This window comes from Scyliorhinus canicula, chromosome 10, assembly GCF_902713615.1.
Source record: "Scyliorhinus canicula chromosome 10, sScyCan1.1, whole genome shotgun sequence".
Taxonomy (NCBI): Eukaryota; Metazoa; Chordata; class Chondrichthyes; order Carcharhiniformes; family Scyliorhinidae; genus Scyliorhinus; species Scyliorhinus canicula.
Genome location: NC_052155.1, coordinates 35,710,023 through 35,727,022, shown reverse-complemented (window position 1 = coordinate 35,727,022; position 17,000 = coordinate 35,710,023). Strand labels below are relative to the sequence as shown.

The following is a 17,000-nucleotide window of genomic DNA, read 5'->3' as shown; positions in this document are numbered from 1 at the left end:
ACCGAACCTCAGGGTCAGGCTTCTGAGGTTGCACTGGAAGTCCAGTCCTAACGGGAGAGAAGCGCAGAGATGGGGGAGGAGACGGACTTCCGGTTGCGGCTATGACTAGCTAAGTCGCACGTTTGGCTGCTCCTGTTAGGAAGGTGTTTTCAGGCCGGTTGGAGGGCCCCTAACGGCGCTGGAACGGCAATTCCCGGTGGGGGAAGGTTCCCAGAGGAGAACCCCGTCAAATTTATGGTCGTCACCCGAAGTGGGGCAGGAAAAAAAGCGGCAGCAGCTCCCCGAAAAAAGCGGGGGAAGAAATCCAAAATGGCGGCCGGCGGCGCACCCGAGGACTGGAGGACATGGGCGGCGGAGCAGCAGGCCGCTCTCCTGCGCTTCTTCACGGAGCTGAAAGTGGAGCTGCTGGAGTCGATGAACGCGACGACCACCAGGCTGATGGGGGCACAGGCGACCCAAGAGGCGTCAATTCGGGAGCTGCAGCAGGAGATGACTGTGAGGGAGGAGGAGGCCACGGTCCTCGTGGGAAAGGTGGAGGTGCACGAGGCACTCCACCTGAGATGGCAAAACCGATTGGAGGAGATGGATACCCGCATGAGGCGGAAAAACCTGAGGATCCTGGGCCTGGCAGAAGGGCTGGAGGGGTCGGACCTTCAGGGGTATGTGGCAGAAATGCTGGGCTCACTGATGGGGGCAGGGGCCGTCCCTTCGCCCCTGGAATTGGAGGAGGCCTACAGAGTAATGGCCAGGAAGCCAAGAGCAAACGAACCCCCGAGGGCGGTGCTGGTTCGGTTCCAGCGATTCAGTGACCGGGAGAGGGTGCTGAGGTGGGCCAAGAGAGAGAGGAGCAGCAAATGGGAGAACTCGACGGTGAGGATCTTTCAGGACTGGAGTGCGGAGGTGGCAAAGCGGCGGGCCCGGTTCAACCGGACGAAGGCGGTGCTGCATGCCAGGAGAATTAGATTCGGGATGCTGCAGCCAGCGCGCTTGTGGGTGACCTACAAGGACCAGCACCACTATTTCGAGTCCCCGGAGGAGGCGTGGGCCTTTGTCCAGGAAGAAAAGCTGGACTCGAATTAGAACCAGGGGATACTTGGCGGTCGTTGCCGCTCTGGTACTTTAAGCTGGACACGTGGCTTTCTGTTGGCTGGATTTTACTTGGCCGTATTTTTGGACCCTTTTTGTTCTCTATACCAGTTTTTTCTCTCTTTTTCCTGTTATTTATAATGTTATGGTGGGGTGGGGGGGGAGTGCCGGGGGTATGTGTTTCTTGTGGGGTTTTTGGTTGTTTTGTATTTATCGGTGGGAGATCGGGGACGGGGGTGGAACTGAAGATGGAGGGGCGGGGAGGGGAAGGGCGAAAGCGCGGGCTTTCCTCTGGTTTCCCGCGCACGGGGCAGAGGAGGGAGGGGGGTGGGAGTAAGGGGCGTGGTCAGCAATGGCTCCCTTTCCCGCGCTGGAGCGGGGTCAAGGAGGGGTGGTAAGGGGGGGGACGTCCCCCCATGCCGGGAGGAGCCGGAGTGTGGCAGGGGCAGCCGGGTCAGCGTAAACCAGCTGACTCACGGAAGTACTATGGAGGGTGCGTCGCGGCTAGGAAGGGTCCTAGCCTGGGGGGGGAGGGGGGTGGGGGGGGGGGGAGGGGGAGGGGGGTGGGGGGGGGAGGGGGAGGGGGGAAGGGGGGGGCCACCGGGTTGCTGCTGAAAAGGCCAGGGAGGAGAAGTTGAGGACTGGAGGGGTGGGGGGGGGGGGGGGGGGGGGGGCACCATCGCCATGGGGAGCGGGTCAGAAAGGGAGGGCTGACTCGGGGCGAGCAGGTGACAGGATATGGCTAGTCGGCGGGGGAAAGGGGCGGGCTGCCCTTCGACCCGGCTGATAACTTGGAATGTGAGGGGGCTGAATGGGCCGGTCAAGAGAACGAGAGTAATCTCGCATTTGAAGGGGCTGAAGGCGGATGTAGCAATGCTACAAGAGACCCATTTGAAGGTGGCGGACCAGGTCCGCCTGAGAAGGGGGTGGGTGGGACAAGTGTTCCACTCAGGACTGGACGTAAAGAACCGAGGGGTGGCGATCCTGGTAGGGAAGAGGGTGTCGTTCGTGGCGGCGGAGGTGGTGGCGGATAAAGAGGGTAGATATGTCATGGTGAAGGGTAGGCTGCAGGGGGAGAAAGTGGTGATGGTTAACGTGTATGCCCCGAACTGGGACGACGCTGGCTTCATGAGGCGCCTACTGGGCCTCATTCCGGACCTGGAGGCAGGGGGCCTGATCACGGGGGGGGACTTCAACACAGTGCTGGACCCCGTGTTGGACAGATCGAGTCCAAGGACGAGTAGGAGGCCGGCAGCGGCAGAAGTGTTAAAGGGGTTTATGGAGCAGATGGGAGGGGTGGACCCCTGGAGGTTTGGGAGGCCGAGGGCGAGGGAGTATTCCTTTTTCTCCCATGTCCACAGAGTCTATTCTAGAATTGACTTTTTTGTATTAAGCAGGGGACTGATCCCGAAAGTACGGGAAGTGGAGTACTCGGCCATAGCGGTCTCAGACCACGCGCCACACTGGGTAGATTTGGAAATGGGAGAGGTGCGAGACCAGCGTCCGCTGTGGCGTCTGGATGTGGGGTTGCTGGCGGATGAGGAGGTGTGTAAGAGGGTCCGGAAGAGCATTGAGAGATATCTGGACATTAATGACACGGGGGAGGTGCAGGTGGGGATGGTATGGGAGGCCCTGAAGGCGGTGATCCGGGGGGAGCTGATCTCCATACGGGCACATAGGGAAAGGAGGGAGAGACAGGAGAGGGAGAGGCTGGTTGGGGAGCTTCTGGACGTGGATAGGAAATATGCGGAGGCACCAGAGGAGGGGCTGCTGGGGGAACGGCGTAGTTTGCAGGCTAAGTTTGACCTGTTGACCACCAGAAAGGCGGAGGCACAGTGGAGAAGGGCGCAGGGCGCGATTTATGAGTATGGGGAGAAGGCGAGTAGGATGCTGGCGCATCAGCTCCGCAAGCGGGATGCGGCTAGAGAAATTGGGGGAGTGAGGGAGAGGGGTGGGAACATAGTGCAGAAGGGGCCAGAAGTAAATGGGGTTTTCAGAGACTTCTATAAGGAGCTGTATCGGTCAGAGCCGCCGACGAGGGGAGGGGGGATGGAGGGCTTCTTGAACAAACTGAGGTTCCCCAAGGTCCAAGAGGAGCTGGTAGAGGGGCTGGGGGCGCAGATAGGGTTAGAGGAGCTAGTCAAGGGGATTGGGCATATGCAGTCGGGGAAGGCGCCGGGGCCAGACGGGTTCCCGGTGGAATTTTACAAAAAATATGCGGATCTGGTGGGCCCTGTGCTGGTGCGAGCCTTCAACGAGGCATGGGAGGGGGGGATCTGCCCCCGACAATGTCGCAGGCACTGATCTCTCTGATCTTGAAGCGGGACAAGGACCCCGTGCAGTGTGGGTCATATAGGCCTATCTCGCTCCTAAATGTGGACGCCAAGCTGCTGGCAAAGATCCTGGCTACCAGGATAGAGGATTGTGTGCCAGGGGTGATACACGAGGACCAGACGGGTTTTGTGAAAGGGCGGCAGCTTAATACGAACGTGCGGAGACTGCTAAACGTCATCATGATGCCGGCAGTGGAGGGGGAGGCGGAGATAGTGGTGGCATTGGACGCGGAGAAAGCATTTGATAGGGTGGAGTGGAAGTACCTGTGGGAGACGCTGGAACGGTTTGGATTTGGGGAGGGATTTATTAAATGGGTGAAGCTGCTCTATTCGGCCCCGACGGCAAGTGTAGTGACGAATGGTAGGAGATCGGAGTATTTTGGGCTCCACCGGGGGACCAGACAGGGGTGCCCCTTGTCCCCCCTGCTCTTCGCACTGGCAATTGAACCGTTGGCGATGGCACTGAGGGGCTCAGGGGGGTGGAGAGGGCTGACAAGGGGCGGGGAGGAGCACCGGGTATCGCTATACGCGGACGACCTGCTGCTATATGTGGCAGACCCAGAAGGGGGAATGCCGGAGGTGATGGAACTGCTAGCAGAATTCGGGGACTTTTCGGGGTACAAGCTAAACGGGTAAGAGTGAGGTATTTGTGATACACCCAGGGGACCAGGAAGAGGGAATCGGGAGACTCCCGTTGAAGAGAGCAGGAAAGAGTTTTAGATATTTAGGGGTGCAGGTGGCTAGGAACTGGGGGACTCTCCACAAGTTGAACTTCACTAGGCTGGTGGAACAGATGGAGGAGGAATTTAAAAGGTGGGACATGGTGCCGCTGTCGCTGGCGGGTAGAGTGCAGTCCGTTAAAATGACGGTCCTCCCAAGGTTTTTGTTTTTATTTCAGTGCTTGCCCATCTTCCTCCCTAGGGCCTTCTTCAAAAAGGTGACGAGCAGCATCATGAGCTACGTGTGGGCGCATGGCACCCCAAGGGTGAGGAGGGTCTTCTTGGAGCGGAGTAGGGAGAGTGGGGGGCTGGCATTACCCAACCTTTCGGGGTATTACTGGGCGGCTAATGTGTCGATGGTGCGTAAGTGGATGATGGAAGGGGAGGGGGCAGCTTGGAAACGAATGGAGAGGGCGTCCTGTGGCAATGTAAGCCTGGGGGCCCTAGTAACGGCGCCATGGCCGCTCCCTCCCACGAGGTACACCACGAGCCCGGTGGTGGCGGCCACCCTCAAGATCTGGGGGCAGTGGAGGCGACACAGGGGGGAAGTGGGAGGTCTGATGGAGGCACCGTTAAGAGGGAACCATAGATTCACCCCGGGGAACATGGACGGGGGATTTCAGAGCTGGCACAGGGTGGGCATCAGGCAGCTGAAGGATCTGTTTGTAGATGGGAGGTTTGCGAGCCTGAGAGAGCTGGAGGAGAAATTCGGGCTCCCCCCGGGAAACGTGTTTCGACATTTGCAGGTGAAGGCATTTGCTAGCCGCCAGGTGGAAGGGTTCCCCTTGCTCCCCAGCAGGGGGGCGAGCGATAGGGTGCTATCGGGGGTCTGGGTCGGAGGGGGGAGGATATCGGACATATACAAAGTGATGCAGGAGGCTGAGGAGGCATCAGTAGAGGAGCTGAAAGACAAGTGGGAGGGGGAGCTGGGAGAGCAGATAGAGGATGGGACATGGGCCGATGCCCTGGAGAGGGTTAATTCTTCCTCCTCGTGTGCGAGGCTTAGCCTCATTCAATTTAAGGTGCTACATAGAGCCCATATGACGGGGACAAGGATGAGTCGGTTCTTTGGGGGTGAGGACAGATGTGTCAGGTGTTCGGGAAGTCCAGCGAACCATGTCCATATGTTTTGGGCATGTCCGGCACTGGAGGAGTTCTGGAAGGGGGTGGCAAGGACGGTGTCGAGGGTGGTGGGATCCAGGGTCAAACCAGGATGGGGGCTAGCGATCTTTGGGGTTGGGGTGGAGCCGGGGGGTACAGGAGGCGAGAGAGGCCGGAATACTGGCCTTTGCGTCCCTAGTTGCGCGAAGAAGGATACTGATACAGTGGAAGGCCTCCAAGCGTGGAAACTTGGATTAATGACATGGCAAGCTTTATCCAGTTGGAAAGGGTCAAATTCGCCCTGAGAGGGTCGGTACAAGGGTTCTTCAGGCGGTGGCAGCCCTTCCTCGACTTTTTGGCTCAAAGATAGGGTGCAGAGGTCGCAGCAGCAGCAACCCGGGGGGGGGGGGGGGGGAGGGGGGAGGGGGGAGGGGGGGGGGGTGGCAACAACGGGTGCGGTGGGTTACTTAAGGTTGTAATGCGGACAAATTTGTTCGCAGTTCATGTTTGATGTTAATTGTTGCTTTGTTTGTTTTTTTTTTGGGGGGGGAGAGGGGGGGGAGGGACAGTGCGCGCGGGGGGTCGGGCGGGGGGGGGATATCTGTTAAGAGGGAATATCTTGTAATAGTCTATGGTTAGGGGGGGTAAATATTCTCATGTAAAAAATCTCTTCAATAAAAATTATTTAAAAAAAAAGAGATGGGGGAGGACATAGAGTTTAAAATTGGCGTACTCGGCGCCGTGTATCGCGAGGTTCGTGACACAGTACGCCCGGATCTGCAATAAATGTGATCCAGAAGCAAGGGAGATTGTTTGGGATGCGGGGGAAATCTGGGGGGAACAGCACCTTACCGTGTCTGGATGTACGAAGCTCTCCGTGCTCCCAGAGTCAAACAGACAGGGTGTTTCGTGCCCATTGACCCGAACAGCCATCATGGAGTTCTTGAGGTGCTTGGACCGTGACTGGTCGAGAGTGACAGGGCCAAGCTGCGGGTAGCCGGTGTGGTCGGTGGTAGCGGGGTGATCCCAAGATGGCAGCCTCCGTCGGTCGCACGTGTCGGGCAGCGTTGACGATGGCAGCCCCCATGAGTCGCACGTGTCGGGTAGAGTTAAAGATGGTGGCCCTCACGGATAGCATGAGGTGGATGACGCGTCAAAAGGGGGCGGTACCGGCAGACACGCAGCCATGCTGCGGGGTCTGCGGGCCTGTGTGTTGGGCCTGCGATTTTGGAACTTTGGGTCGGGCCAAGCAGATTTTGGCAAAATGGCCTTTCTTGCCACAGACGCTGCAGATCGCGTTCCGAGCTGGGCAACGCTGACTGACGTGCTGGTTCTGACCACAGAAATAGCAGGGCAACCCCCCCGGGTTGGGCGGGCAGCCGCGCGGCACAGACCTGGGACACCCTCGGGTCGGGTGATGGCCGTGCCTCCGGCGCCCACGAGGAAATCGCGTGGTCGGAGGGCAATGCATTTAGGCTCTGGAAGGCTACCTCTAATGAGGTAGATAGTTTTACCATCTCTTCTAGGTCGAGGGCACCCTTTTCGAGCAGGCGCTGTCTGACATAGTTGGATCGGACTCCAGCCACATAGGTGTCCCGGATGGAGAGTTCCAAATGCTGCGAGTCTGTGACGTCCTTGTAGTTACAGTTTTGAGCAAATACCCTCAGGTCGCAAAGATATTCCTCCAGCGATTCCCTGGGGCATTGATGACGTGTGGTGAGGAGATGACGTGTGAACACTTCGTTCACCGGCCTCACATAATGTCTTTTTTCAGGTCGCGGCTTCGATTAGTACGGAGATTCTGTGGCTCACCCGGGCATGGAGGAGACTCACCTTCTGTGCCTTGGTGACAGCGGGTGAGGAGGAGGCGGCAAGGTAGGCCTCAAAGCAGCGGAGCCAGTGTCAAAAGATTCCTTTGGCTTCAGCTGCCTGTGGGTCGAGTTCCAGTCGATCAGATTTGAGGGCGGCTTCCATTGCGATATCGTAGCTTATTAAATTGATGCGACCATCAATTCACATGAGACGATTGGTAGAAGTGAACAGTGGTTTTAATAAGTTAGATCTGTGCCTACCTGCGGCTGGTCTGTACTGAGTGCTGCCTACAGGCTTACAGGTTTATATACCACCCCCGAGGGGGTGGAGGGAATGGAGCCACAGGCGGAGCCCACAAGGGCATCAACATAATACAATACAATACAGTGATGAATTGTAGTAGCAATACATTCACCACACCATGAAAAAACCTGCTCCAGATTAACTAGGGTGTTGTTGAACCAGTTCCTTCCCAACAAGGCTGTTTTTCACCCTCCGCTATAATGATCGGTGATTTTGCAATTGCTCCTGGTGTGCGACTGGAACCAGCACACTGCCCATTAAGGGAATTTTCTTTCCTCCATAACTTCACGTCCAATTACTCTCCTTTTTCTAACCTTCCTTGTTACCTCCTTGAAGAATTCTAACACATTTGTCAGACATGGGCTGGATTCTCCGCCGTCGGGATGCTCCATTTTGCCTGCAGCCCAGGGATTCCCGACGGCGTGGGGTTGCCCCACAATGGGAAATCCCATTAACCAGCCAGCGAAATGGAGCATCCTGCCGGCGTGCTGAAAAAGAAATGTGGCACGGCGGGGCGGAGGATCCAGCCCATCACTTTCCCTTGACGAAGCTATACTTACTCAGTCCTATTTTACCATGCACTTTCTAAGTACTTCATCCTTATTAATAGACTCTAAAATCTTACCAACAACCAAAGTCAGGCTAACCAGCCTATAATTTCATGTCTTTTGCTTTCCTCCCTTCTTAAACAGCGTGTTATATTAGCCATTTTCCAATCCTCTGGGACCCTCCCTGTCTCCAGTGATTCCACAATCTTCTCAATCAGCTCCTTCAGGACCCTGGAGTGTAGTCCATCAGGTCCGGGTGATTTATCCACCTACAGACCTTTCAGTTTCCCCAGCACCTTCTCCTTGGTGATGGCCACTACACACACCTGTGAAGGTGTGACACTCTTGAAGTTCTGGTATGCCACTGGTGTCTTCCACCATGAAGACCGATGCAAACTACCTATTCAGTTCCTCTGCCATTTCTTTGTTCCGTTACTACTTCTTCAGCCTCATTGGCAAGTGGTCTAATCCCCATTCTTGCCTCTCTCTTACCTTTTATTTGTCGAAAAAGACTCTTGCAATCTTCTTTTATATTACTAGGTAGCTTACATTCATATTTGATATTCTCCCCATCCACATGGACAGTGACCCAGAGCCGGGATTGAACCTGGGACCTCGGCGCCGTGAGGCAGTAGAGCTAACCCACTGTGGCACCGTGCTGCCCAAGCTTTCCACTAATCTTCACCATCATGTATGCTTTAACCTTTGCTTTTATGCTGTCCTTGACTTCCCTTGTCAGCCATGGTTGCCTTGTCCTCCCCTTGGCATGTTTCCTCCTTCACAACAACAACATGTTTATATGATACCTTTAATTTAGTAAAACATCCCACAGGAGCGTAAAGCCTGAACAATAAGTTTAAACTGCCATGGATCAAGATTCCTCCTAACATATCAATGTAGAACATAACAGAAGTGGCTCTGAAGGTTGATCCATCAGTGAAAAGAGAAAGGCAAGGACCATGTTTCGAAGATGCATTTTCAGATTTATCTATCTTTATTTCTGATTTTCCCATTCTTTAAAATCTGCTGTTCGAAGAGATCTTATGATTAGCAAAGAATCAAGAGCTTATTCCCTGCAGTTAAGATTAGTCACCTGGTTAAATCTCATCATTCCTTACCTGGTTCCTTTCAGACATTAAGAAATCCAGTTTAGCGCCAGGAAGCCCTAGTTCAATGAAGGTCTTCACAAGTCGTAGATCTGCGCTGTTACCTGCAAAGAACAACTATTCATTAACGAGACTCAGTGCATGTATCTGGAAAAGGATGGCTATCAATTAAATTTCTGCTCCTGATCCCATTGATTCCTGAGATATTTGCTAAGTATATTAAATTAGTGCGAGTACCCAGCTGATCTTATGTATGCCGTCCACAGAAAAAATGGATAACTTGACAATTAACATCAAGGCGGTTGGCAATGGAAATGTAGGATGAAGATTGGCTTCTGAAAGTTTGTTGCCATGAATGTATTTGTGCCACAACACGAAACACTAACTTCATGAAGAAGGGTTCAGTTTTTGTCTCAGGAAATGCAATTTCCACTAGGAAAGGTGCAACCAATTATCGCTTGGTAATAAAGAACTTGAATATTGCCGAAAAGAGAGACATGCTGTTATGTCTTTGCATCTTGCTCTCATCAGGACAAATATAAGACTGTCAAATTTCAAAACGCGAGCAATAATTTATAAATTGTTTGCAGTACAGGTGCAACAGGAGAGGTTTTAGAGGATTGCAGTGCACCAAGACTCCAGCTAGTTTCTGGGCATGTGCAACAACCCCCCTGCGCCCCTCTCCCCCCCGCCATCCTGCATTGTGCAGCAGTGGAATCAGAGAGAGGAACATAGGAATTAGGAGCAGAAGTAGGCAATTCTAGCTTGCTCCGTCATTCAATCAGATCATGGCTGATCACTCCTGGTCTCAAAACCACCTCCCTACCTGCTGCCCATATCCCTTTAACCTGTTTTTTTTTTTTTAAATCAGAAATATATCTATCTCCTTCTTGAAATCATTTAATGACTCAGATTCCACCGCAATAACTGGCGGCGAGTTCCACAAATTCACCAACCTCTGTGAGTCATTCCTCCTCATCTCATTTCCACATCTACCACCTCTCAACCTATCATTCTAGAGTGCCCTACAAGGGGGAACATTTGGTCTACATTTACTTCATCAATCTCTTTTAGTATCTTATATAGTTCAATCAGATCTCCTCTCATCCTTCTAAACTCCAGCGAGTATAAACCCAAACTGCTTAATCTCTCCTCATACGTCAACCCCTTAATTCCCGGAATTAATCTGGTGAACATCCTCTGAACTGCTTCCAATGCCATCACATCATCCTCAAATAAGGAGACCAAAATTGGACACAATACTCCAGATGTGATCTCACCAATACTCTATACAATTGCAACAACACTTCTCTACTTTTATATTCCTGTCCTTTTGCAATAAACACCAATATTCCATAGAATCATAGAATCCCTACAGTGCAGAAGGAGGCCATTCGGCCCATCGAGTCTGCATCGACCCTCTAAAAGAGCACCATATCTAGGCCCAATCCCCCACTCTATCCCTGTAACCCCCACCTCGGAGCAATTTAGCATGGACAATCCACCTAACCTACACATCTTTGAACTGTGGGAGCAAACCGGAGCACCCGGAGGAAACCCTTGCAGACATGGGGAGAAAGTGCAAACTCCACACAGACTGTCACCCGAGATTGGAATCGAATCCGGGTCCCTGGCGCTATGAGGCAGAAGTGCTAACCACTGTGCCAACATTTGCCTTTCTTATTACATTTTGTACCTGCATACAGTCTTTCTACGATTCATGAACAAAGGCATCCAGATCCCTCTGCCCAGATGCATTTTGAATCTGTTTTCCATTTAGATAATAATTTGCCAAAATAGATAACCTCATACTTATCCAGATTAAACCCCATCTACCAAATTTTGGCCCAATCTCCCAGCCTATCTATATCCGTCTGTAAAATCTGTATCTCCTCTTCACTATCTGCTTTCCCACCTATTTTAGTGTCATCCACAAAATTTTCTATGTTACTCTTTATCCCTACTTGCAGATAATGTATATAGCTTGTAAACAGTTGAGGACTGAACCCTGTGGCATCCCACTAGTTACAGTTTGCAAGCCAGAGAAGGACCCATTTAACCTACCCTCTGCATTCTGTCAGTCAGCCAATTCTCAATCTAGTATTCTACCCCCAACCTCCTGCGAGCTCACCTTCTGGATCAGTCTTTTATGCGGAATCTTGTCAAATGCTTTCTCGAAGTCTAGATATACCACATCCACAGGTTCCCCATTATCCACCTTGCTGGCTATGTCCTCAAAGAACTCAAGCAAGGTTAGTCAAGCCTGATTTACCCTTTATAAAACCATGCTGAACTTTGTCTTTCCAAATGTTCAGTCATCTCCTCCTTAATGACTGATTCCAGCAACTTCCCCACCACAAAGGTCAATTTAACTGGTCTATAGTTTCCTATTTTTTGCCTCTCTCCCTGAATAGGGAAGTTACATTCCAATCCTGGATGCTCCAGGATTAGCGATCAATTTTCGATAATGCTTTTGTGGTTCAGACAAACCTGTCGGTGAATGGTTCAACCTGTTGTTTGCCATATCCGTTTAAGTTTGCGTTCTTTACACTTAAGGAAGCGGTGAAGTCATACTGGGGAACAGCCAAGTTGGATTCGATTTGTTTATTGTCACGTGTGCCGAGGTACAGTGTAAAGTACTTTTCTGCGAGCAGCTCAAACAGATCATTAAATACATGAAAATAAAATAAAAGGAAAATACATATTTGGGAAACACAAGGAGTGTAGTATTAATCAGGTCAGTCCATCAGAGGGTCATTTAGGAGTCTGGTAACAGCGGGAAGAAGCAGTTTTTGAATCAGTTTGTGCATGCTCTCAGACTTTCGTATCTCTTGCCTGATGGAAGAAGTTGGAAGAGTGAGTAAGCCGGGTAGGAGGGGTCTTTGATTTTGCTGCCCGCTTTCCCCAGGCAGCGGGAGGTGTACAGAGAGTCAATGGATGGGAGGCAGGTTCGTGTGATGGACTGGGCTGTGTTCATGACTCTCTGAGGTTTCTTGCGGTCTGTCACAAATTGTGACAGAATCATTGTTTGATTGGGGATTAAGTCTGATAAATGCTGATTAACACAACTATTTACGGGGTGATGCAGATTCAGTGCTTCCAGTAATGCCTCTAGGATCTAAACTGAGTAAAATTACACTCTGCTTAGGTGATCCCGTTTGCTAATTACCGATTGGATGAGCAGGACACATGACCCTTTAGAAGATTGCCCTTACAGGGGATAGCTACTACAGTTAAAAAGTTGGTATTTTACTAAGCCTTGCTATGTAGGTTGCAAATGTGGAATTGAATTTAAATTGTTGCAAAATTATGGAGTGCTTTGGGTGGAAATGTCCTTTTACCAAATCCACCGATCTCTACAATTGAGCCTGCTTTGGGCGCGCTTGGGAATGCAAGGCAATGGATTCAATTATAGGTTTGGGTTCCACGCAGGCTTAATAACATTGCCTGCTTTATTCCCTCCTCCTCAACTCTGTTTGCTTTACAGAAATATTCTCATCGCTCAACATACCGTACCTAATCTTCAGCAGAGGGAACAAAGGGATCCGCTCCACCCAATACAGTTATCTCTGCAGCTCTCTTCTACTTTGACTTCAACTAGACCAGGTTCTCTGTTGATAACCTTGCAAGTGCACTTGCTGCTTTTTTACCTCATCGCCAAATGTAGGAACTTGGCTCCATCAGTTATGAATGTACTGTAAATGTTTATTAACACAACAACTATTTACGGGGTGAGACAGATTCAGTGCTTCTAGTCATGTCTTCAGGATCTAACTGAGCAAAATCTGCGATCTGCTTGGGTGATCCTGCATGCTGGTTACTGATGTTCAGATGGCAGTTGCAAGTGAAGTAGGGAGAATTTCTACTCCAGCATGGATACAGAAGGAAGCAGGGTTTGGAAGGGGGAAGCGGGATATGTGTGGAGAATGATAGAATGAAATCATAGAAATCACAGAATTTACAGTGCAGAAGGAGGTCATTTGGCGCATCGAGTCTGCACCGGCCCTTGGAAAGAGCACCCTACTTATGCCCACACCTGCACCCTATCCCTGTAACCCCTGTAACTCAGTAACCCCACCCAACCATTTTGGACACTAAGGGCAATTTAGCAAGGCCAATCCATCTAACCTGTACATCTTTGGACTGTGGGAGGAAACCATGCAGACACGGGGAGAACGTGCAGACTCCGCACAGACAGTGACCGTGTTTAGAGATACTGACCTGTGGTTGGACAGACCGGTTATAAATTCTCCTCTCCTGCTGGCTGAGTGAGGCATATTCTAAATCTAACTCCACAGTTGTTACCTACCGTCCAATCCATGAACACAAATAATCAGGTGGATTCCCTCCTCCAAATTCTCCTCCTCTTCTTCTTCTGGGGTGAAGTAAGGGATATCAGAAGCGAGAAGGGGCAGGTCACTGTACAATAAGCCATCAAACTTCAGTCCCTTTAGCAGCTCTCCCTTGGCCAGTACAAAACTGCAATAAAAAAGTTGCAAAGTTGAGATCTTTATTTATATATATTTAGCATACAGAGGGGCTTTGGATGGTACATTACCCTTGTCCTTGGTTTTCACCTCGGAGCTACAATCACTACTTGAACATGGTAAATATTCTTTTTTACAACTTTAAACATTTCAAAAGGTTTATAATGTAAGCACTTCAGCGATAACGTAACTCTCCATATTAGGAAAGGGGGGATATCAAGGCCTTGATTTGCAGTCTGGGATCAGGGACCTGTGTTGTTCCTCGTGTCTTAATAAAGCTCGCAGTCTCAAGTGTGGAGAAGATGCTTTATTGTGGGTTCGTTCAGTTTCCAGAGCTCGACCTAGAACTACCTTCCAGTGCTAACTACCAGCTTTGCTTGCTGTGTCCTGCTTACCAGCCCCCCTGCTGTGAAGAGTGTGTCCTCACTTCCTGTCCTGATGTATTTATATGGCTCTCCCGTGCTCCCTCTAGTGGTCGCTCAGTTGTGTTGCATCTGGTTAACTTGTGATCACCACATCCCCCTTTTTCTCTTAACATATTTTCTGAACATCGTTAAAGAAAATTGTATATCCTGTCCCAGTGTATTTATAGCTCTCCCGCTCGTGTTTGCTCTGTTGTTTTTGTATCTGGTCAATCTACGATCATCACATCCCCCTCTTTCTCATTACATAGTTTCTGTACATCATTAAGGAAAATTATACAAAACAGTAACTTATGATATGCGTATCTATACAAGTGATGATGCTATTGCCTTAGTTAACAAAGCCAATGTATTTATATGTCCAAACTTAATAAACACATTTATGAGTCCAAACTTGATGAATTTGTTCAGAGCTTTTTTTTCTTTTTGTTGTTGATGACGTGGTGATATCGATATTGCAAGTCCGCTGTGAATGTTGTTGGTGTTCCTTGTTATCTTAAGTACCCAATGCGTCATCCCGAGGTGTTTGCATGGTCACATCACTGATGTTGACTGGCATGGACTTTTTTTTTGTGCTTGTGGTGTTGATTTATTGTCTCATCCGCCTTGGATGCTGGTGTGCTTGCTTGTTCTGGAGCAGACGTGAGTTTGTGCGATTCGTTGTCATCCCATGACATGTTTGTAGTCTTGTTATCGTTTTGCAGTGTGCTGTGGCATCGTCCATCATGTGCCAAGTAGTGCCATTGTGTACAAGTCGTTGTTTCATTGCTGTTGTTTCTGTCGTTCCTGTTTTTGTTGTTTCCGTTGCCGTACTTGTCGCTGTTTTTGTCGTTTCCGTCTTTGTTGTTGTCGCTATCTTTGCTCCTGACTTTGTTGTGTTTGTTGCCATTCTTGTTGTTTCTGCCTCTGTCGTTGTCGCTATCTTTGTGCCTGACGTTGTTGTTTGTCTTGTTGCGCGTCATGTTGCTTTTATTCTTGCTGTTGTCGTTCTCGTTTCTGCTGTGCTTCTTGCTATTGTTGTTTGTCTTGTCGCGCTTCATGTTGCTTTTCTTCTTGCTGTTGTCGTTCTCGTTTCTGCTGTGCTTCTTGCTATTGTTGTTGGTCTTGTCACGCTTCATGTTGTTTTTGTTCTTGCTGTGTTTCTTTTGACTTTTGTTTTTCTTGTTATACTCTATGAGTGTCCCGAGTGGATAATTTGAGTCATTGAGCATTCCGTCTCGCGAGTGGTGCGAATGATCTGATGTTGCATCGGTGCAGGTGACATCAATCAGTTGTGGAGAATTGGATTCCGCATCTTTGCTTTCTTGGTGCTCGTCTTCCGGAGTCAAAGTCTTCTTGATTACATTTGACGCGGTGTCTGTGGACTCTCGGCGCTCCTCTTCTGGAGTCCAAATCTGCATGATTTCAGTTGACGTGGTTTCTCTAGACTCTTGGTGCTCCGCTTCTGGAGTTAAAATCTTCATGATTTCTGTTGATGTTATCTCACTGGACTCCAGGTGCTCCTCTTCTGGAGTCAAAATCTGCACGGTTTCTTTTTGTTTGATGTCTCTGGACTCCAGGTGCTCCTCTTCTGGAGTCAGAATCTGCATGGTTTCTTTCGGCGTTGTCTCTGTGGACTCCAGGTGCTCCTCTTCTGGAGTCAAAATCTGCATGTTTTCTTTTGGCGTTGTCTCTCTGGACTGTTGGGTGGCCCGACTCTGTGCTTCTGTACAGACAAGCTGAGAACTGTCAGTCTCACTGTGATCCTGTACGTCAAGTGCGAGCACCTTGTCACTGTTTTCGCTCTGTGCTTCGGTACAGACAAGCTGAGAACTGTCAGTCTCACTGTGATCCTGTACGTCGAGTGCGAGCACCTTGTCACTGTCTTCGCATGCAGTGGGCAGAGGTGCATTGTCTTCTTCTTGTTCCTGTGAGCGTGTTGGACTTTCATAGTCCGCTCTTTCTTCTTGTTCCTGTGAGCGTGTTGGACTTTCATAGTCTGCTCTTTCTTCTTGTTCCTGTGAGCGTGTTGGACTTTCATAGTCTGCTTTTTCTTCTTGTTCCTGTGAGCGTGTTGGACTTTCATAGTCCGCTCTTTCTTCTTGTTCCTGTGAGCTTGGTAGACTTTCATAGTCTGCTTGCGGTTGCTCAGGTACAGCGGGTTTACCTTCATGGTCTTGTTCATGCTTGGTGTCCGCCCGGGAGTGTTTGCTTGCATCCCTGTTGGCGTCTTTCATCACTCGCACTGTGGAGCCTGTCATCGCTCGCTCCGTGGAGTCTTCCTGTGCTCTCTGTGTGGCGTCGTCTTCGTCTTGGGTATTGCTGTCATCCAATGTATCGACGAGCTGCCATGGCACCATGGTGTTGGATTCATCCACCATGAGTAGAGTCGTGTTGAGCTTTGCAACGGTGTCGCTGATGCTGTGATCAGCATGTCCAAATAACTCCTCCATGTCTGAGTAGTATTCTTTGAAACCCATTTCATCTTCGTTGGCTTCTTCTACCACGAGTTGATTCGTGTTGAACTTTGCGACCGTTTCGCTGATGCTGTGATAAGCATATCCGACTGACTCAGCTGTGTCTGAGTAGTATTCTCCGAAAACCAAATCATCCTGGTTGGATTCTTCTACCACGAGTTGATTCGTGTTGAACTTTGCGACCGTGTCGCTGATGCTGTGATAAGCATATCCGACTGACTCAGCCATGTCTGAGTAGTATTCTTCGAAAACCAAAGCATTTTGGTTGGATTCATCTACCACGAGTTGGTTCGTGTTGTACTTTGCGACCGTGTCGCTGATGCTGTGATAAGCATATCCGACTGACCCAGTCAGGTCTGAGAGGTAATCGTCGAAAAACAAATCATCTTTTGTTGTTTCGGAATTCTTTTTGTTCGCTTCACTGTGTGTGGTGAAGGCAGCTTTTTCCAAGGTTTTGTGCAAGTTGTTTTTCACTGTTGGTTTAAGTTCAGGCGTTTTTCTGTGTTCTGAGGCAAGAAAATTTGGTTTTACCACTTTAAGTGTCTTGGTTTCAATTTTCGGGCATTTCCCTTTTAAGTGGGCGTGGTCAGGATTCTGAGACGTCATGACGTCACGCGTAGGAACGAC

General features: G+C 50.2%; 1 protein-coding gene across 1 annotated transcript in view; it reads right to left on the bottom strand.

Annotated features, from left to right (window-relative positions):
• The window catches only part of LOC119972301 (protein FAM135B-like), a 543,933-nt gene that overhangs the window by 87,842 nt on the left and 439,091 nt on the right, over nt 1-17,000 (bottom strand). Inside the window, exons 14-15 of the mRNA XM_038808790.1 lie at nt 13,318-13,487; nt 9,021-9,112 (exon numbers count right to left, since the gene is read on the bottom strand). Of these exons, the coding sequence (XP_038664718.1) occupies nt 9,021-9,112; nt 13,318-13,487 (262 nt within the window). The remainder of the gene's footprint in view (nt 1-9,020; nt 9,113-13,317; nt 13,488-17,000) is intronic.